The following is a 22,883-nucleotide window of genomic DNA, read 5'->3' on the forward strand; positions in this document are numbered from 1 at the left end:
CTGTGCCTTAAGTGGTTTGAAGCAAATGCATTTACCATGGTAGTGGCATGCTTACTTCTGCTAACCTGAGTAACCTGGATAACAGCAAGAAATACACTTTGTCCGGAATACAACTGCAGTTCTTACAGGTTGTAGTCACATGTTATAAAATTGAGCCTTTCAATGGTATTTGATTTCAAAAACTGGCTTCTAAGTTTTTGAACTTCTAAAACCATCTTTGAAATAATTGTATAAAACTTGTTTTTATAGTGTGATAGATACAACAGGACCTAACATGCAGACCACTTCAAACAGAACACAAACTATATTGTCTATGTGGAAAATACAGGATCAGTATGATAAATCCTTTATTAGAAAGCCTAATTAAGTTATTTAGTCAGCAGAGCTCCACTGTCTCTAGATAAAAACTCAGCATGTCCAAATTGGAGACTTACTCAATGTGAAGATATTTTTCACTGTTATGTTCTTGATGAACAAATCAAGAGATGGATGACAGATACAGCAGTTACCTCTCAGAAGGTTGTTCCAGCTACCTTTACTCTTTTCAACACCTGGATGATTTTCTGCATTATGTTGGTTATGCCACATTTTAATTTAACTTGTCTATGAATATTTTTGGAAAATCCCATTTCCCTACCTTCCTGCCTTTGAATCCCACTTCCCCAAATAATTTTTAAAAAAAATGTTTTTCAAGAGGCACTAATTTTTCATCCTTGGTACTTCTATATCAGTTTTACTCATTTGTATTGCGATACAATTTCTCTGAGTTTCTGCTCTCAGGTGCATGAGCATGCATGCAGGCAAATATGTTCATACAAAGCTGTTTGTTTTTACTTTAACCATAACTAAAAGCAGGAGGAAAATGTGATTGCACATAGCTTAAGTCCAAGTTGAGTATAAATCTTGGCCTTAATTAGTTTGGGGTGGTTTAAGAATTTCATATTTATGAAATAGGCTTGTAGGCTAGACCACATCAAAAATTTGGCATCTGCACATCTAAAATATTTTTTGAATTCTTCTATACTCGTCAGTATCTACAGGTTAGGAAAAACATATTCCCTGACTATTCTCAAAGTGCTGATTGCCACAAATGAGGCCCAGCTTTCCTCCTCCCCCTGACTGTGGCTCTCTCTCAGGTTTTTCTCCCAGCGTATGGTCTGTAATTTTTCTGATATCTAAAGCATAGTGACTGCACTTAAATAGAAAATTTCAAGGTGAACACCATTATTTGTAACTAAAGGTCTGCTGTCTGATCCATTTGCATTCAAAGACAGTCTGTCAATAAACTAATTTTATGTATTTTGTATGGTTTTCAGTGAATTCACTGAAATCATCTGACTGCATGACGTTTTCAAGGTTAGATGGAAAAACCTTTGACTAGAATGACAAACTATTTTAAAATGAGAATTCTCTTGTTCCAAACACACAAACACAGGCAAAAAAGGTAATTTTAGCTTCTGTGGTGTTCTGTGCTCAAAGCAAAGCTCTGATTTCTCTTCAAGTTATTTTTCCCAACAGTGCAAAACTCAAACAAGACTTTTCCAGCACTTCCAGGCCTAATATTCCAAGTGTTTTTTATTAACTGTGTTTCTTTTCCTTCAACTTCCACAAGGCACAGTGAAAATTGAATCCTCAGATAATAAGAGGAATAAATACAGTGTTAAACTGCTCAGAGATCATTCCAGTGGGAAGTGCATGCCTCAGGAGTGGTGATTTCCCAGGTACAGCAGGAAGCAGTGCCAAGTTTGGATGCTGACACTGCCCTGGCAGCTCAGGAGGAGAAGTTGAAACAAGGTTGTCCTCTCCTGCTACCTCTTTGTGCTCTCCTGCTGCAGTGCCAGGTGCTTGGAGTAACACAGAGCCAGTTTTCCCACCTGTGCTGCAGGGAATACTGTAGGCAATTAGCACAGATACATTACAGGCAGCTTGTAATTCTTTTTTTGTCCCCTTTGCTGCCAGGAATTGTTCTGATTAACATGAAATTCCATTTTCATGATAGATTAATGATAATAATCAAAGCTAAAGTCCTGGTGCAAATCTTAAGTTCATAGTTTTCAATTACTAAGACACAGTACTAATAACACATTAAGCTGAATTCCAAGCTCATGCAGATGTAACAAGCTGCATCTGACAAGCAGATTTTAAAATACAGGGTGATTTGAGAACATTCAGAACATAAAAGGGCTTTTCTACATCCACTTTAATGGAAAGAACTGCTCTATGAATAGAAATGGAAGTATAACGAAGATTTTTAAGTTGATCTAGGAAAATACAGGGATAAATAGAGCAAGTAAAGCTGACATTTTACTTCCCAGTTATTTATGTATCACAGAACTCTCGTCCCTACTTACAGCCACTTATGTTTCAAAATAGACCAGAAAATGAGAACAAAACATCCTTACAATAATTTTACTGACATAGTCTCATTTGAAACTGTGATGACATTATGATTCTTATATTACTTTTTAATTTCTTGCATGCCTAAAAGTACAATAAAAAGACACTCAAGTAATCTTTACACTTAAGGAAGGAAAGTTTGATCTCATCTGTTTCCTTTTAATTTTATATCTTGCAAATTATCGCTGGCAGTGCATTTTTTTGATAAAAAATGATTTTGTTACTTCAATTTTTAATGTGCAGTTTTTCAAATTTTATACAACAGTGTGAAGTTGACATGAAGTATAGTTTTTACAAGTGAGGAGATCTGCTTCAACATAACTTCCAAACACTTTATGCATGAGGAAAATAATTTTAAAAGAATTTACCAAACTAAAATTAACATACATGTATTCCATATATTAACATTGTCCCAGTCCTTAGCAAGATCCAAATTTCCAACACAGAGACTATTTATATAATTTTCTAGTGTGTCCATATCTTCTTAAATTGGAAGAAATATGTTTAGAAAAGAAACCTGATCCACTAGAACATATAATGGGGATAGATTAACTTCAATTATGTTACTTGAAATAAAACATTCATTATATAATGGATGAAATATCCATTACATTAAGCTACTGGGTGGCAAGCATTAAATCAAATTCAGACTTCTACATACTCTGTATCTGTAGTAAAGTGTTGTAACATATTAAACAGATCTTTATTTTAAAATCTCTTTCCAGCACAGGACCATTCCTGTATGAACTGCCTCACATGAGCTACTTGGGAGTTATGAGGAGCCCTGTCTTTTTTGGTACTGTATCCTGAGCTTTTCCAGTTGCTCCACGCACTGTGTCTGGGCCAGCTTCAGCGTTCGGTTCTCCTCTGTCAGTTGTGCGTACTCCTTAGCCAGCCGAGCAGCATCCATGCTTTCTTTTTCCACTTGTTCCAGTCTGGCAATCAGCTCCTTTCTGACGATTATGGAAAAAACCCCAATTATTAAAAATGGCAGGAGGCAAAATTTGTTGTTCTGTGTTAGGTCAAAGATGGACTGTGTGTTGTTAACTTACTTTTTATTACTTGAACTTGTGTGAAACAAGGACCTAGAAAATTAATTTTTTAGAGTCCTGTTTTTTTCCTTTAAAAGACTAAGCTTCCAAAATCTCTGATTGGTTTGTTGTTCAGTGACCAAGCCTGAAAAAGCTGTGTTCATGTGTCTGTATTTGGGACTGTCCATGTGTCTGTATTTGGGACTGTTCAGCAGAAGAGAAGGCTTTGGGGAGACCTTAGAGCCCCTTCCAGTACCAAAAGGGGCTCCAGCAGAGCTGGAGAGGGACTCTTGACACAGGTGACAAAACAAGGGAATAGCTTTAAACTGAAAGAGAGCAGGAAATGGGATACTGGGAAGAAATTCTTCCCTGTGAGGGTGGTGAGGCCCTGGCACAGGTTGCCCAGAAAACGTGTGGCTGCCCCATGCCTGGAAGCATTCAAGGCCAGGCTGGAGGGGGCTCAGAGCAACCTGGTCTAGTGCAAGGTGTCCCTGCCCATGGCAGGGGATTGGAACTGGATGAGTTATAAGGTCCCTTCCAAACAAAACTATTCTATTGGTTGTATGATTCTGTGGTCTCTAACTTCAGTAAGAGTTGAGCACACAATTCATGGTGGAGAATCAAGTTCCTAGAGATGACTTGCTAATACTTTGCCAGAAGAATAACAATTTATTTTTGTCTTGATACCAGGTATCACTGAAAGAGAGCAAGGTGTTTTTGTTTGGTTAGTTCAATATATCAGTAAGTTCTGTGAAGTGTGCCTGGTTTCCTTTTCTCTACTGCAAACAAATCCAGTAAGTAGTAGGCACTGAATCTGAGCTACATATATTGTTTCTATAACGTGTTTAGACTCAGATCTTAGCCCTATTGCTGAGGAAGAGCTGCAAACCTGACCCCTCCTGGTCCTCTTAAGTACAGACACAAGAGGATTTAAGCTGTGAATTCTGGATGGAGTCACACAGTGCCCTGTATTCCCAGAGCTGGCCAGGAGCTGGAGTTTCCTGTATAGTATCAAGTGAAATTACCTCAGCACAAGTTAAGATAAAAGAGGTCTTAAAACACGCTGAAGGCATGAGTAACTCACAGAGAATCTAATTGCTCTCCCCTTAGTCACCCACCAGGCTAGCCTGGCCTCTGGGTTTCTTTTTCCCTTTAAGTCAAAAATTCACCCATTACAGGAAGTCTTTTCTAAAAGTTTCTTTTGATCATTGTGTCTCAGAGATTAGTTAATCTTTTAACTGTTCATAGCCCTGTGACTTTATTTCTCAGTCATGTCAGAACAGTGCTTGTAGATCATCAGTGGGAAGTTGTTAATGCCTTCATAGTGGATAGATTTCACTGCAGTCCTTAAAGGAGCCCACTTGTCAGGCTAGACCAGTGCTTTCAGACAGGAAATTCCTAGAGATCAGCAGTTCCATTCCCACAGGTCAGAGTATTCATGAAAAGATAAAATTTCTGCGTTTGCTGATCACTTATGTTACTCGTAGCTGAAAAGCTACCATGTAGAGCAGCAAAACTGTAAATCTGGCTTTTGAAAAACACTTCTGTGTGGCCTTCATTTAGGATCAAGTTAACCTTCCTCTTTCTCTACTGCAGCTTTCAGTGATAGCAGAGTTTGCCCATGTTTTAGTTGACTGTTTACAGTCACAGTTACTGCAGTTCAAGGAGTCACAAGTTAGAACAGACCCTTGGTACAGCCATTTCTACCAGCTGTGCTTCCCACGGAGAAAAAAAAAGAAAAAAAAAAAGAGAAGAGTTATTAGCGATCACAGAATTTTTAAATCAGCCAAAGAGGCAGCATATAGGCATCCTCCTCTATGATAGCTTTGTTTTATACTACTGAGGTAAGGCAGAGCAGCTATGCTGCAGCAAAGCCTCTTCTTTTTCCTTTCACCAGATGACAGGAGCATTCAGTCAGGCCTTTGAGAGGAAACATCAAGAGGGTAATTTTGCTCAGTAGAATTCTGTTTACATTTAACACAATACAGCTGTACAAGTTTTAAACACAGCAAGCCACTAACAGATTCATTTCTCTGTGGCTGGGCCATTCTAGATCAACCAGTTTTCACAGAAGTCAAGACAATCTTGCTAGACAGCTCCTATTCATGGGCCTGAGGCCATGGAGGAGTGATTTCATGTGAGAAATACATTCAGGGACAATGAGTTTTTACAACTCCAGATGTTTGGGTTTTTTGTTTATTGTTTGTTTGTTTGTTTTCTCCCTGGACTTCCTCTGGAAGACCTTTATTTCTGGAGACCAAATAAGAACTTCTGCAGTGTTTCTTTGCAATTATTCTCTGGTGCAATGTTGTACTGAAGGGCTAAATTAAGCTTTCAAAATACAGACTGTTAAATCAGAAGTGTCCAAACAAATGAATTCAGAACCATACTTCCTTACTTTTCTTACACTCTTGAGCTTTTTGAAAGGGAGATGCAATGAACACACTACCAGGTAATCAGCATCTTAAAAGCAGGTAAACCTTTTCTGTGGGAACTTTCAGTACTTGAAAAGGAATGGTATTGACTGTCCTGGACTTGAGCCAGGAGAGGCACAGACAGACAACGTGCAAACTCAGCTCTAGTAATGAAGGTCACCTCTTATTTGATGACATTCTGTGCAGGCTTGGCTTTCATGCTGCTCTCCAGTAATATTCAAGCAGCACAGATAACTTCCCTCCCCCCTTCCCAGGATTTAGATTTGCTATCAAACTGTAAATTTATTAAAATCAAAATATACTCATTGCTGTCATCCACACCCTTGGACCTCCCTCACAGAAAGCAGTTTCCTTGCACTGAGGTAGTAAAATTGCCCACTTCTGAGTCAGCAGAACCTACTTAGTCCTTTCCCATCAGGATCAACACCTGTTTACGGATGGGGTGATGTTTCAGGCTAATACTGTCAGCCTGCCACAGATCTAAAATTAGAGTACCAGGGAATTGCTAAATGTTATGAATGGTGTAGTTTATGAAGCTCACAAAAGGATGAGGACAGTAACTAACATTTACATCTGATCTAATCCAAGATTTGAACTGAGCTTTCAGAGGTTAAAGAACACCATGCTAAGCTCTTGCACCATCTAGACTTTGTTGTGGATGCTTAATAAATAGATGTAGCACTGTGTAATCTGTGTTTTCCATTAATGGTTACCTTGAGTTTAAATATTAACAGTATTGATAAGGTATTTTCCAAACTAGTTCTGAGGCACTCAAAGCTTTGAGACAATCTGTAACGTTTACTTGAAGTGTTCTTTTTTGGGGAGGGGTTTGGGAGGCAACATTAGTGATTTGCATCATAAACCCATAAACCACAAGCAGGAGAAAAACATAGCACTGTCTTAGGGAAGTTATTTCTCTTGTTCTGGCCTAACATGCACAGAACAGAGCTCCTCAACACTCATATTCACAAGGAATAAATACAAAGAAAAATGACAGACTAAGCAGAGAAGTCTGTCTGGAGAGAAGTGTATTTAGAGATGGACTGGACACAAGGAAACAGTTTCCAGAATACAAAGACTCAATGCCTTTTCCCCATTGTGAACAAGGTATTCAGGATCATGCTTCTCTGGCAGTACAATATCTTCTCCAACAACGCTGTGTACTGGTGGCCATAAGGTCATTTTCCCTCCCCACATTTGTCATGGCTTTCATATCAGGGGGAATGATGAGACCCTGCAAGGTAACTGCTGTCTTGAGGAGGTTGTCCTTGCATAAGTCTACTAATTTATTAAAAAACAACACCATTAAAGACATTAAAGTCTGCTTTAATGTAAATGAAAGTGTGTCTCAGATGCCAACACATAAAAGGTCATAGAATGACAGAATAGTTTGAGTTGGAAAGGACCTTCCAAAGGTAAGGACACTTCCTCCAGAAGAGGCGGTCTCTCTTTGTATTAGAAAAGCTGTAATTTAATTTCTAGTATTTGGCAAGTAACATATATTTTGCATACACATGAGATGATGAAAAAACAGGTCTAGAATGGGAAAATTATTGAGCTAAAACATTGCCTTTAAGGTTTACACCAATCTTTTTCTGAAGTACCTAGAAGTCTGAAAACTACTTGTCTTCACAGTGTTGGGAAAGACACTCAAGAAACACCGTACCTGGAGAAATCCTCTGGACTAAAAAGCATAGAAACAGTCCTGTGGTCATGAGAGCAAGCTAAAACATATAAAAGGCTCCCACAAAATTAAGCAGTCATCTCCACTGTGTGTCGTTTGACAGGAGGGCCACTGGGATGCTGGATTTTATGACCAATAGTGTGTCCAGCAGGACCAGGGCAGTGACTGTTCTGCCGTGCTGGGCACGGCTGAGGCCACTCCTCGAGTCCTGAGTCCAGTTCTGGTCTTCTCACTACCAGAGAGGCACTGAGGTGCTGGAGTGTGTCCAGAGAAGGGAACAGAGCTGGGGAAGGGTCTGGAGCACCAGGAGCTGCTGAAGGAGCTGGGGGGACTCAGCCTGGAGAAAAGGAGGCTCAGGAGGGACCTTCTCACTCTCCACAACTCCCTGACAGGAGAGTGCAGCCTGGTGAGGGTTGGGCTCTGCTCCCAGAGAACAAGGGACAGGGAGAGAGGAAACAGCCTAAAGTTGTGCTAGGGGAGGTTCAGATTAGATATCAGGAAAAACTTTTTAATTGAAAGGTTTGTAAAGTACTGGAATGGGCTGCCCAGGGAAGCAGTTGAGTCACCATCCCTGGAGTAGTTAAAAAAACATGTGGAGGTGGCAGTGGAGGCAGTGGGCAGTTTAATGGTGAACAGGGAGAGGTGGTGCTGGGTTGGTGGTTGGACTTGATAATCCTAAAGGTCTTTTCCAATCTTAACAATTCTATGATTCTGTGTCTACTCTAGTGTGTAAAAGAGGGAAAAGAAATCAGATCCATGGCCAAGAAAACAAGTGATTCTAAACCAGGTGGTGCTTGAATGGTATTTTCTGTAGAGTTATATTAGAATTGTCTGGGGGAGGAAAAAGAGATAACTATCCAGTGCTAAGAATATAAGATACAGCGAGCAACCATGGCAACTCTAATATTTAACTACATAATCCAGGGTCATTATCTAGTAATAGCAATATAACAAGTGCTCAAAATAACCAGCCATCTCATCCCTTTCACCCAAAGTTAGATACCCAAAACCATCTGTTATGGAAATACGTGTGTGTTTCTGGAACATAAATTAAATTACATTCTGTGCCCTAAATGTGGTGTGTTCTCACTTCCACACCCTTTTCTTTATTTTCAATCATGTCTCCCATTCCAGAGTGGTTTTTTCCCTTGTACTACGTATTGCTGGCATAAATGTGAAGAGTGTGAGTGAAGACAGCAAATAAATCTGTGATTAAATTAGCAAAAATCTACACAATGTTCTTTCAAATTCTTGCTTCCTTTTTTATTCTTGAATAACTTCTTTTCCCATCTTTATTTGCTTTGTCCTTTGATTTTCCCTTTTTTGATACTACAAACTCTTTTTCTCTCTCACATTTCCCATTTTCCTGTGAAATACTTGTCATCTTCTCTCCCACTGCCAGCCTAGTACATTCTCTTGCCATCTATATTGCACAAAAGAGAACAAGAAAGTAAGTTTCTTCTCACCTTGATGAAAAGCAACCCTTGTCATTTCGCTTCACTGATTTTTTACTTTGGCTGTACTTGATGCTCACATTACACATCAAGCTAAGCAGAAGTAAAAGCCTTTGAAAAGTTGTAAAAGATTCAGTGTTTTTCACTATGTTTTACAAATTTCTCTGTCTTATACATTAATATAAAAATATACCTGTATATATTGTTTCATGTATGAAAGGTTACACTGAACTTTGGAGATTGGAACAAAAATTATTTAAAGTAGAATTAAGTCTTTTTTTTTTCTTTTTTTTTTTTTTTTTCTGAAAAGCTCTAATACCTGTACAGATATTTGTCAGGTTAACATTATTTCTTCCTCCTAGCCAACAAATAAAAAATATTTGCTCAATCCATTTTCTGCTTTTTTCTGTCAGTCATAGCCTTCAGCATCCTGTATGTACTGTCACAGACACCGCAGGTACAGAAACTGCCAGGTGAGACTTGGCATTGGAATGACACAGGTGAATTGATCTGTGGAGAGAAGTTGGGTGCACTGGCAAGGATACTATCCAACAGCATTTGTGATTGCCTTTGGTAAAAATGTACACTGAAAAACACTATAAAAGCTGTTTGTTCCCATTACAAGGGATGCAACTTGATCATTGTCCATTTAATCAAAATTGTATCTAAGAGAAATAGACAGTAGATAATAGGTGTAGTAGACAATTGGGAATCTTCATTTCCATACATTGAAATTGAAATGTAGAAGAAGATACCCACAGCAAGGGCAAATTTTAGAAAATTGCAAACTCCATGTTTTCAATTTGATTGTAATTGGTTTTGAGGCTAAAACCTTGTGCATCTCATCAGACTTTTTATACAAGTGAAAGCATTCTTCCCTTTTAAAAATGGAATACTCAATACTTCCAGTGATGGGGCAGCCAGGGCTGTCTGGGCAACCATTTCCAGTGCCCCAACGTCCTCACAGGGAAGAATTTCTCCTTAATATCCAATCCAGACCTACTCTCTATCAGTTTAAAACCATTCTTCCTTGTCCTATCTCTGCATGCCCTTGCAAATAGTCTCTCTCCATCTTTCTTGCAGGCTCCTTTCAAGTAGTGAAAGGCCACAACTATAAGGTGCACGTATAAGTATTTACATATATAAGAATATACACATATATTTATATACATTTATATATACTTCTATATACACACACAATGCAAAACATGCATACCACCCCAGCCATTATGATCCATTCTTCTTTCAGTATATGCTAGTCCCTAAACTACTTTTAACTCTCTTACTGTAAGTGCTGAGAATGTTTTTAGACATAAATCAGTGAACATGAGAGCAAAACTCCCTTTTACTGCTTGCTTATTCCTTTGCCTCCACATTTATACTCCCTTTCTATCTTTTTTACATAAAAATCAAGGCTGTCATGTTCAGGTTTGTTTGCTTACATGTGTGTAAAGTTACACGTGTCCTAATAACTTTCTAATCCACCTTTCCATTTCAACCAAACCATGTGGTAAAGAGGTCCCAGTTTATTTCTAGAGGGTTTAATAAAAAGAGACTGCTCCAGAAAGGAAATGCAATGGGGGAAGGCATGAGACCCGCTCCAAAATACTACAAAATGGATAATCTACTTGCAGGAAAGAGTTATAAACAATCCACACCTGAAGGAAAAACAATCTTCAATTTGCACTTGCAGCTTGTTAAACCTCAAAATCAGGCAGCCACAGAGCACCAGATTGTAGGAAATTAGACATCCTTGATCCCAGTGCTGTAGGATCACTTTTTCAGATTAAGACACATGGGAGGTGTGAAAGGTGCTGCCCTGACATTTGTCATGTTTAGGCATTTCACAGCTATACAGCATGTGAACATAAGGCTACAAATATGTCATTAGAAAGTACATGTGGGTCTCAATAATATAATTCCATTGGTTGCCTTTTACAGCCACTCGTAACACATGTTAACTGGGGCATGGAATTCCCAGAACAGGTTCAGCAAAGACAGCAGTGGTGGAAGCTTCCTGACATTGTTCTGCTGTTGACATCCACTGATGGAATGAAGGAAAATGCCAGCCTGAAGCTCTTTAATTCATCCAAGATAAGCACCACTGAGAGGCTGACCTCTGGGCTCAGAGGTTGATTAGGATAAAAGTGAGTTCAGGTAAATAATTTTGTGCATGTACCTGCTATTCTCAAGAAGCAAACCATTTCTAATTTAGCTAGTACCACAGACTTATAGATAAAAAAATTGCATTCAAACAGCAATTTTTTTTTATTCCAGAAAGTGCAAAAATATATGTGAATGTCTCATTTACATGGGCTCCAAGCAGTCTTCATAAATAGGCATAACTGATTCAAGGTTGTGTGCCAATAATAATAACAATAATGGATTTATATTAGTAGACTCTAAAACGAAAATGATTGAAGTCTACTTTTGGGTTTATACAACTAAAGTCAAGCACTTAAACAATCATTTAATATTTTATATTGTGCTTGGATTTTCAGAGTAGACAAAGACACATGGTTTCCACTGAATTGATTGCTAAATACATATGTAAACAGCTTATATCAGACAACCAAATTTGGAAAATCATTGCAAATTAAAAAAAAAAAAACTTATCTTCTAATATTTTTAAAAATACTAATTACTTTTGACCGGCCAAGTTCAATTAATGGTGAATCAAATGCAAATGCTGCAAATAGGAATCAAATGCAACATGCATTTTCCCATGACATTGGACATCATCTTTTTTAGCTTTTGTTCCAGTCTTTCAGCACCTGAGTGCCACACGGATCCTTCAGTGGAAAGGGATTTGCAGTGGGAAGCTTCAATTAGCTTTGACACTTTAGGCAAAAAGTAACTATATTATGCCTCTAACCATCAACCCAGATAAAGACATCTCACTTTCTTACCCTACATAGTTTGGATTCAGGGAGTTCTTTGGCTGTCTTGTAAGACTACAGGATTTCAAGTTTCCCTCTTGCTTCTGCAGCTGAAGATTCCCATGGATGCAAACTTGCCTGAACTGCAGGGTCAGCTGGGCAGAGATTTCACTATTCACCTTCCTTCCTCTCTCTCAATTTCTTTTTCAGGTTTCTTGTGGGAAGGGACCAACAGCCACAGAGTGCACTTTGCCATTTAATAATCAGGCAAAAGATGACAGGGCTATGAGTACAGGCCATAGACAAGAAAAAAGCCTCCAGCTTATTCACTTTGGGTATGAACATCTGAAATGCCAATGTATATTGAGCCAGTGTAGACAAAAACAAAGCAGCTCACAGAAACATGGTTACTAATATTGTCAACTATTCTAAGCCTAAATGAGGGTCCATTTTGTTCTTCATTAAAGCATGCAATGTTTATTGAAAAAACTAAAATTGAAAAGGAACCTACACCAGATGAACTGGATTGCTATGTGACCTGGAGGCTGTCAGTGAAGCTTTTAAGGGAAACCCACAAAACTCAACTGTGACAGCTCTTAGTGGCCTCAGTTGATCCTGTAGAGCAATGGCCAACTTGTGCTCTACTGTGACCGTCAGGCATGAAATCATAGGATCACAGGATGGCTTGGGTTAGAAGGGATCCCCAAGATAATCCAGTTCCAACCCCATGCCACAGGCAGGGACATCTTCCACTAGGCCAGGTCGCTCCAAGCCCTGTCCAACCTGACCTTGAACACTTCAAGGGATGGCACAGCCACAGGTTTTCTGGGCAACCTGTGCCAGAGCTTCACCACCCTCAGAGGGAAGAATTTCTTCCCAATATCCCATCTATCCCTGCCCTCTGTCAGTTTGAAGCCATTCCCCCTTGTCCGGTCACTCCAGACCCTTATAAATAATCTCTCTCCATCTTCTAGGCTTCCTTCAGATACTGGAAGGCCACAATTATAATATATATATATAAATAAGTATATACATATACAAGCATATATGTATAGAAGGTCAGAAAATACGATCTTAAACTTTCATGTTTCAAACAGGGTTTTACAAAGAGAATATAGGATAGTAAATCCTTTGGGAAAGTTACTCACTTTCTTTCTTCCAGCAGAGCAATTTCTTTCTTGACTTCGTGGTACTCTTCTGCTATTTTGCAGTGCTGTTTATACACCTGCATAGATTCCTTAGAGTCATGACAAGGAGGCAGTGGCTTTAAGAAAAAAAAGAAGAAAAAAACCCCACTGTTTTTTTAATGAAATACTAGTTTCAGCCTCACTTATTTTGAAAGATATAATATTTATCTGAATTCCTGTGAGAATACTTAAAGAATTTTTTCCCTTAACTGCAGTATATGGCCAACTATTCCTAGTGATGGCTTTTCAAAGAAGGAAAAAACCCAACCCAGTTCCCTGCATAAGACTATATGTGAAACTTTAAACATTGTGAGAATTTTCAGAACTCTCCTTGTCAGCTTTGCAAAATATCCCAGAAGATTTTTCAAAGGATTTCTCCCTTGTCTCCCTGTTTTTCAGCTAGAGTGATATGTAAATGCTAAAGCTGATGCATTGATCGGACCTATCACATGCAACTTTACACTGCCAGGAACTGACATCATTGCAGCAAGATAATCTTTTTTTGAATGCATACTGACTGTAATAAATATGGCAAATAAAACCAAGCTGTTCTAAGACTCCTTATGTAAATTTCATCAAAATTTTTGAAAATACATTTTGGTTACATGTAAGTGCTTTTTGCTCCTTAAAAAAGAATGCATCTTTATTCAGGCTTCAGGTTTGACTGTCACATTTTGGTTATAACACTTTCCGGAAGTATTTTTAAGTTATTAGCCAGGAATCTATTGACTGTAAATGAGCTCCAAATAGCATGCTTGAGCCACCTGTTTGAAGTAAAATGAAACACTTAAAATAGTTAATTTACTGCCCATTTAAATAACATCCAATTGCCTTTCACAATATTAGTAGATTGTGTTGCATTTCTTGCTGTCCTACCTTGACTCTTCTGTGTAGTATAATATTCCCTTAATGACATTATTAGGAAAAGAAAAGCACAAGTAGTCAGACTTTTCCTATTTATGATCTTATAATCCTTTGTTTAATCTAAACTGAAAATTTAATTTTAATAAACATGTTCAGAGATAAAGATTAAAAACATTTTTTGTTCAGGAGACAGGGTAAGCTGGCTTCAGACATAACCCAAAGCATAGATGTAAGTAATGTATGGAGCTTGCAAGTACTTGTAGTTGGTATGTGATTCCTCACTGAAATTTTAACAGACACTTATATTTAGTGGTCTAAATTCAAAATCGCTGCAGCAGAATTGTTTCACAGCACATTGTTTCATTCTCCCTGATCTTGGAGATTTTGGGAACCCAGGGAAAGGGCAGCCCAATACTTCTAACCCCTAGAAAAAGGCTTTTAATTGCATTTCAGTGTGGATGAGCAAGAGCACCATTCATATAGCCACCCAAATAATAAGCATAAATTTAGCAAGACTGAATATAGAAGTCTCAGTGCTCTAATCCAAGAATGCGTGGATGAGCCAAAGCAGCATCTCTGCTATCTACCAGAGATCAGCCACCAACAAGTGTGTCACAATAAAACAATTTTGAACAGTACCAAGGGGAAAGTCCCCAAACAGTGATACTTCAAAAGAAAAACACAACAAAACAAAGCAGAAAAGACCTTGGATTTGCTTCCAATTTAGTTTCCACTAATCTAGCTGGTTTAAACCAGTTTAAAAATTAAAACAGTGCTCAGTTTCTATATTCCAGCTTCCCACTCAAAAGATATATATAGAGAGCTAAAAATTATCAAGTCATGCTGAAACTTAGTATCTAAGGCTCACTTAGAACCAGTTGCTGACTTTTAAACCCCTTCCTATTATTGTTTCCTCTTCAGTGACATTTTCTCTTACACTGATATTTTAGCATTTAAATTAAACTTAAAATTAATTACACAATCAGTTTACTAATTTCTATTCATAAAATAATTTTCAATTTGTCTGATGGTAGTAAGCACTATATCAAGAATCTTTTAAATTATTAGTGTATATTTCTTTAAAACATAAATGTTTACAATGTTTTCAAATGACTAGATAGAATATCATTGGATCGTATCATAGAGTGGTTTGGATTGGAAAGGACCTTCAAGAACATCAGGTTCTAGCCCCTCTGCTATGGCAGGGACACCTTCCACTAGGCCAGGTTGCTCCAAGCCCTGTCCAAGCTAGCCTTGAACACTTCCAGGGATGGGGCACCCGGAACTGGAGAATTTGGTTTGCTGCTCGGTAATTTGGAAACTTCTAAGAAAGGCTCCAGAGATATTATCCACAGCATCCAGGAGTACTTTCTGGTCGGTAGCATATGAAACAGGCTTATTTAGCAAACACTTTCTATTGAAATAACATGGGAAAAGGAGAGATACAAATCTCCATTCCACGAGAAGGGACTTTTTTAATGGTCTGTGGCCAGGCAATGGGAAGTACTGCAGATACTGCAGTACAGAATGCCCAGGGGCATTCCATGAAGTCTGTATAACATCTTTATGTTAAGGGATTGTTAGTTTACCAAGTTGACTAATTTCAGAAGGCCTTAATAAAGTTCAATTTGCAGTATGCTTTTTTTTTTACTCAGAAGTAAACATCCATACTTTACTTTCCTCTTAGAACAGCCTGAGCTGCTGTACCTTGCCTGTCCATAAATTAATATAAATAAAAGCATACCTGCTACACAAGCAAAAAACATCCCTGCCAAAGTAGGTTACATTTAATGGCAACAGTTTATACTTTTAATCCTGTTTATTTCAGGCTTCAGTGTCATCCACCCTCATTTTCCTGTGCTGGCAAAATATGCACATGCAGCATCTTTGAACTTGTTCACAAAGCTAGCACAAAAGCTACAGCTGTGAGTTATACTGGTGGTCTGTCCTATTAAGCCGGATTTTCAACAAGGTCTGATTTTTCCTTGTATTTTTTTGAGTAACTCACTGTAACATTGAGAAATGTTCTACAGAATTCAGCAAGTAGACACTAAGCACTAAGAGATCCTTTTATAGACCATCCTGTAACTGCACATATATATGTAGATCTTTACAAGACATATGTACTTATGTTTTTTACAAGACATATGTACTGTTTATTTTGACTTTTGTTCAGAATCCAGACATGAAAGATGTTGGAAGATGACATGCAAAAGCAGTTTATGAAGAAACAGAAAATCACAGAATGTTTGAGTTGGAAGGGACTTGCTTTCCTTGCAGGAGAGGTGCTCCATTCATTTAATCATCTGGGTAGCCTCCTCTCTGCCTGCTTTATAAGGCAGGTTGAAGGAGGTCTTCTAAATAAAATCTTTGCTGTGGTGACACAGAATGAAAGTTTTCAGGTTTGGGCTTTTTTTGCTTAACTCACACGACAAATTCTTTTGTCTTGCCATATGAAAATCAGCATTCCATATCCACAAAAGCTGTAGAGTTGATGGTGCCACTCAAATGTTCAAAAGCTTTAAAACAGTTGATTCTTTAATTCACCATCACTGCACTTATGTTTTTAACTGTGAAAAAAATTAAAACTTTCTCCTGAAAAAGTTGAAGTTTCAAGAAAAAATTGTATCAGGGAGTTTTTCCAGCTCACATGAACTTGTCTAGAAGTCTTCAGCACTGATCTAATTGAAGAGTGGTGTCTTGCTTTTTGTAAATTTGGTAACTTTCAGCTGAACTCTTCTGGAAAAGTGGAAAATCCAATACTAATATTTTGAATATGGCCTATGTTCACTATATGGCCTTGTGCACTCTTCTATGATAGAAAACCCCACATTGTGCCAGGCAAAAATAGCCCATTGCAGCTACTTTTTGTTGTGCAACTGGAACTCTTCCACCAGTTTCAGATACCCATCTTAGGATACATCCAGTCTAGTCTAGTTTTACTATAAAAGTAAACAGTTCTCTTTCTTCCAAACAATTCAGGTCAACTGGATGAGAGCAATTGTGAGTTTTGCTCTCCTTCCTGGGAGATTTTCCATTATTTTCTAACCTTAGTATGATGCTCTGAATTGGTGAACATGCATACATGTTAACATACATGCATAAAATGGTCTTACATAATCTAAGACCAAAGTTATCACAGCAGCATTACAGGATACTTATCAAGTTCATAAGCAATCAAATCTAATTATAGAGCAACATAGTCCTCTAGGAATTCTCATGGAAACCAACACAAAGTAAATAATTACAGCATCCTCTTTAAAAACACAGTATACTTTTCAACTTTCTAAAATTAATTTATGTGTCCAACAAAAATCCTGGCATTCAGTAGAAGCAATTAAAATTCCAGAGTAAACAAGGTTTCTGCTAAATGCTTAGATCACACACAACACACTGCCCCTTTCACAACATTTGCATTACTTCTTTTATATGAGCATTTTCTACTAAAGTGAGAAAAACTATCCTTTGACTTTGGGTTGGATATTATAAATGGTTGGAGCTTCTTCTCTGTTGCAGCAATTTTATAGTCATCTAATGACACAGATTTGTAATATGACATATGACATATATGTTTCTCAAGCTCACAATTTCATGAGACAAGATCACAGAACCATTGAATTATTTTGTGTTGGAAAGGACTTTAAAGATCACCTCCTTCCAACCCTCTGCCAGGGACACCTTCCACTAGACCAGGTTGCTCAGAGCCCCATCTAACCTGGTTTTCAAAGATAAAGAACTATAGAACACCCTGTGAATCCATATGTGACTTGTGTTCTTCCCTCTTCAGGATCAAGCTCTCAGCTGGAATAAAGATTTTGATGGGGAACGGAGAGATGAAGTGAGCAAATCACAGGAAGTGTTGGAATGGAACAGGCAATGCACAGGGCATAGCAATGCAGGTATGAACACTAGATACCCTCCTCGCCATTCAGTGACCTGAACAACAAGGCCTTGGATGCTGATGTATGTTTCTAAATACAGCAGATAACCCGTAGTAAAATTTCTGTCAGAGGGGTCACTGTGCAGCTTATCAAGGAAGTGCCTTCCAAGGACCCATCCAGACAAAGCAAAGGTTAAAGTTTCCCAGTGACAGAGTGCCAGGTGTAACCAGCCCACCCTTGCTGCACTGCCCACCACAAGGTACACATACCGGAGGGGAAAAACACCAAAGCTCAATTAAGCAGGTATTGCTCATCAGTGGGAAGAGAATAATTTCCCATACTGCAAACAAAAGGAATTGAAAACAAGAAATTTATTAATATGAGTTTTGTTTCACTGATAACTTAGCAGGAAGTTATTTTAGTTGTGTGTGTAGCTTTTTTTTTAATAACAAAGCTGCAAATATAGCTTAAACAGATCTGTTCTCATATGAAGGGCTTTAATGTCTGGTTGACCACAGAGCACATATAAATTTTGATTTAAAGTAGTTGACTTATTTTTTTACAACTTGCTTCTCAGAATGTGCATAAAAATGCAATATTCAAAAAAGTAATTTGAAAATAACACATGTTAGTCTGAAGCTAGCTAGTACATCAGAACACACAGACTGATAATTTTTATTCTTTGGAAAGAAGCTGCAACTAGAACGGTCCTTTAGTAAGAGTCCTTATAGAGAATTAGCTTTTTTCTAAGTCTCCTAGAAAGACCTTTTCTCCAGGCAATTCCACGTCCACCTCTGTAGGAGTTTGTTACCCTGCCAAGGGGAGGCTGCACTGAATTTTGCCCTGCCATTTGATACTGCTGCCCAGGGAACAGGTATGGAAGAGTTGTGGGAGGAAAAGTGGGACCACTAGGTAATTCTGCTCAAATAGCCAAGTTGTCTGCCAAGGCCTAACATAGGAGGACGAGAGCTTGAAGCCTAAAACAGAGGTGCAAATTGCTTGGTACTCAGGCTGTGGTCTGCTGCCTGCATGCATAGAATTCTAAGGCTCTGATTTTCCAAGTGACTTGCTGAACTTACATAGCTTTCAAGCTGCTTTCAAAATCCAGCTTAGAGATCAGCTAATTTAGGCTTTTTGTTTGTTTGTTTTTAAAACAGGTTTCAAAATTTTCCTTTGTATGCTTGAAATCTGTAAAGTTATTACTTTTTTTAAGATGCCTATTACTATACAGCCACAGAACCTGCATTTATAGTTTGCTTCTTTAAATAAAATTCAAATGTTTTTGACTGTATTTATGGTACACTGATGAAAATCTTATGGCTCGCAGATATGATATTTTTATTATGAACATATATACCAGCATTCTTATGAATTCAAGCATTTCAGGCTGCTATTGCCACAGTTGATTAAAAGGTTCATTTACACGACCCTTCATGTGTGTGCTCTGTATTAACACACTTCAGGACAGAAAAAAGCGTGGATGGAATGACAAGGGACACCACCATTCACTACTTCTGCAGGTCCTGGTGAAGCCCATTTTGCCTGTTTCTGTAATACAGAAGCTACCTGTTTCAAAGCTGGCATGAATTGCAAGCACATGCCATAGAGTTCTGACAAACCCACAGCAGTTTGGATTGCAGCGATGGAAAAAACCACAATTAATAAGAAATGTAGTCAGGAAAATAATAACTTTGTAACAGCTATTGCTTGTTTGAAATTTAAAGCAGATTAAAAATACTGTAATTACATTAAATTGTTATCACATGAAACTGTGATCCAGATTGATAAAAGTAAGGAAATTCAAGTTTTTATTGCTAAATTTGAATGCAATGTTATCTCTGCATCAGCCCAGAGCCCTGTATTGGCTTCCCTGCCCTTGAATGAACATAAAGGCATTGAAATATAAACATGCACATAAGCTTGAAACGAAAGGATTAGGTGCTACAACAAATTTTATACTTTAAAGTGGTTGAGTCAGACAGGTAGTTTTCACAAGTTATCCTTTCAGCTACCTTGATATTACCAAGAGAGATTATGAAGGACAATAAAAAGAAAATTACATTAACCAAAGCCTTTGATTGTTTCTTTGAATTTGTTATCATATTGAGATTATGAGAGTAGAGGAAGGTTTTCTTGAAACAAATGTCAAGTACTTAACAGACCAATTGGGTACACTTGGGGATTGTGCTAGTGTGTACTTAAAAACTTTTACTGAAGGGCTATTATATATCTGGAACACTTGAATGCTTCCAGAGGAGCATTTTCAGCTTATCATGAAATTCCGTATTTAGAGTACATTATAGGTTCCAGAAATGTAAAAGTCATAGAAGTATTAATAAAAAAATCATCACTTGTCCTGCAAAGTACTTATACGTAATGCTAGTAATATTGTTTTTATATATCAATAGCAGCAATAATAATCATACTTTGCTCTTTTAGACCAATCCTTACCTACTGGTCTTAATGCTCTTTAATAAAAAAGGTAAAAATTATTGACTTAATTTCAGAGATGAACAGAGTGATGAAGCAACTCCAGGATTAAGCAATGTGTCACTGAGAGAGTAGGAAACAAAATGCAGGTTCTTTACTTTCAGTTCAGTGCTCCAGCCATGAAACATGATTGCTTTTCTCAAATTGAATTCTACAGAGGAAAAAAAAAATACCAATCCTATTTGCACTGGAAGGTTAGTGGAATAAAGAGGTTAGCATACTACCTGGTTCCTTTTGTCCCAAATGTTAAGCTGTTATTAATTCCTACTTATGCCTAAAGAACCTGCCCATATCTTCAGGATGAGAGGGTTAGAGCAAGAAGAGTCTCTGTCATCCTCCCTTCCTTTCTCAGTCATCCTTTTGATGAGAGTAGCGGGACAGAAGCGTCACCCTTGAAGTCAGCGGCCATCCCGTGTTGTCTCACAAATTGATGGGTACAGGAAAGATGACATTATTGGACAATGAGTGGTCTACTAATGCCCTTCTCAATTTACAGTCAGGAAACAACCGCCTTCATAGTGAAATATCAGAGGAAGTCTAAATGCTCCTGGGAAAACAGATGATCTGAGCCAGCAAACACTCCAGAACCACCACAGAGGAATGGAAATAATCCCTGGGTGCAGGACTGGCTTTGTGCCTAGAGAACCATGGAGTTGCCATCAATTGCTCACTGTCCAGTATACTGGGGGTCCATCATTCTATGCTGACAAATCAGACTGGTCACCAAAGGATTTTCTTGGAATGCGTCTGAGAAAACTGATGATATCAGTCATAGCACAGCCTGCAGGCATTAGAATGTATAATGCCCCTTTCATTCCTTATCCCATCAATTGAACCAGAACTCTCTTCATTGCAGTGCAGCAGCACTGCAGGAATTGGATGGAAAATCTTAAAAGCAGGCAAGATTGTTAAAATAGTCATTTCCCTGCAGTTAGACTAAAAATTTTCTGTAGATCTTGAAAAAACAATGTTTTCTTCTGTGGATTTATATGGTCTTATTAAATGTTAACAGGCTAGAAAAGCACCACTAAAAACTTCCACTATAGTGTAACAACCAGAGGCTTTTTATAACAACAAATACAGTGAATGTGAAGTAGAACTGTCATAAGAAAAGAAAAGTTTACCTGCAGCTGCTGATCTAGTTCTGGAAATGCCAAAGAGAAGTTTTCAGGGGAAGCATCATCTAAAAGGTAAACACAATGTTAAAAATTATTGTCTACCAAAGAGGATATTTCAAGTAATCTGTGTAATGAAGTTCTTTATTGCATATGTGGACAGTAATATTGGAATCCTGAAAACACCTCCACATCTTCTCTTTTACACTTGAGATGCCTCAGTAGAATCCTTGAAAATACTAGTGGATTGGTAATAAGAAAAGTTTATGTTCTGGAAATACAGTCTCTTTTGCATTGCAGGGATTAAGAAAGAAAGTAGTTGATCCAGTAGAACATGTAATAATTTAATAAAACAAATAAATCTAAACTGTTTTTCTTCCTGAGCTCTCTCCACTACACTGTTAAATAAAGGACTGTCTTAAAGGACTTCACCTGTCAATTACAATCCTTATGGGCTAGAGTTAGTTCAGTCACGACAACAAACCAAGCTGTGTTTTTATTTATTTGTTTGCGATTTTTTTGGTTTATTTTTAGAACAGGCTTCCAGCAAAGGTAGGACAGATTGCGCCAGTTATGTCAGGGTTGTGATGTGGACACCTGCCCACTAGTAGCTGGACTGAGATCAGAAATATGAATCGCACTTGGTAGCGCCAGTGCAATATTTCTTTCTCAGTGACTTTCACACTCTCAGTTTTGCATTGGACTATGATGACTCTTACTACAGGTTATGGGAGGTGAGGAGAGTGTTACTATTAGCTTACAGTCAGTTATTTGTAATGTGTCAAAATTAAATAAGGATGGCTCTTCCAGGAGAAAAATGCTAACACAGTTCAGATCCTGCAACCTGCAGGATCTGAAGACTTGAACACGGCAACAAAACCCCAACAAGATCAAGAGGATCTCATATCAAAGAAGGATTCTAAAAGAATACAGAGTAAGATCTAAATTATTTCTCAAATATTTGATATCTCTTTCTCCTGGCCTCTGTGGTTATACAGCAAAGGAGGTTGGGGGGAAAAAGTAAAATAAGTCACCTTAGCCTATGAAAAATAAACATACTGGCTAACACATGGTCACAACCTTAATAATATAGCTACGGCTGGGCAGCCTCTGGGAAGAGATGCTCAGAGGAGAAAAAAAGTATAATGATACAAAAGCAAAAGCTCTTAAATTTCCTCAGGAAATAAAGTGAAGTTCCTATATTTTCATGGAGTAGTTGTCTTGCTAAATTATCAAAAAGTCATACCCATGTCATGTGAGTGTCCCCCTTCTTTCTTCACACTGTATGTCAAGCCCATTCCGGAAAATACTTAAATTGCTTTAATTGTACAGAATTGTATCATGCTAATATGCAAGTGTTTATCTGTAATTTGCTATTGCTTTCTTGTACAATATATAAATAGACTAATATTCTAAAAGAAGAAAGATGAATCATATGGCAAGGCTAAAAGGAAGGACGGAATAAG

At 38.0% G+C, this 22,883-nt stretch overlaps 1 protein-coding gene across 5 annotated transcripts in view; it reads right to left on the reverse strand.

Annotated features, from left to right (window-relative positions):
- Positions 1–264: 264 nt before the first annotated feature.
- The window catches only part of MAP3K7CL (MAP3K7 C-terminal like), a 36,920-nt gene continuing 14,301 nt past the window's right edge, over positions 265–22,883 (reverse strand). For all 5 annotated transcript variants that reach the window (XM_038156769.1, XM_038156757.1, XM_038156778.1 and 2 more), the window contains 3 exons: positions 21,427–21,485; positions 13,029–13,144; positions 265–3,350 (listed from right to left, as the gene is read on the reverse strand). In XM_038156769.1, the coding sequence (XP_038012697.1) occupies positions 3,170–3,350; positions 13,029–13,144; positions 21,427–21,485 (356 nt within the window). In that variant the 3' untranslated portion in view covers positions 265–3,169. The remainder of the gene's footprint in view (positions 3,351–13,028; positions 13,145–21,426; positions 21,486–22,883) is intronic.

Source organism: Motacilla alba, chromosome 1 (assembly GCF_015832195.1).
Source record: "Motacilla alba alba isolate MOTALB_02 chromosome 1, Motacilla_alba_V1.0_pri, whole genome shotgun sequence".
Classification (NCBI taxonomy): domain Eukaryota; kingdom Metazoa; phylum Chordata; class Aves; order Passeriformes; family Motacillidae; genus Motacilla; species Motacilla alba.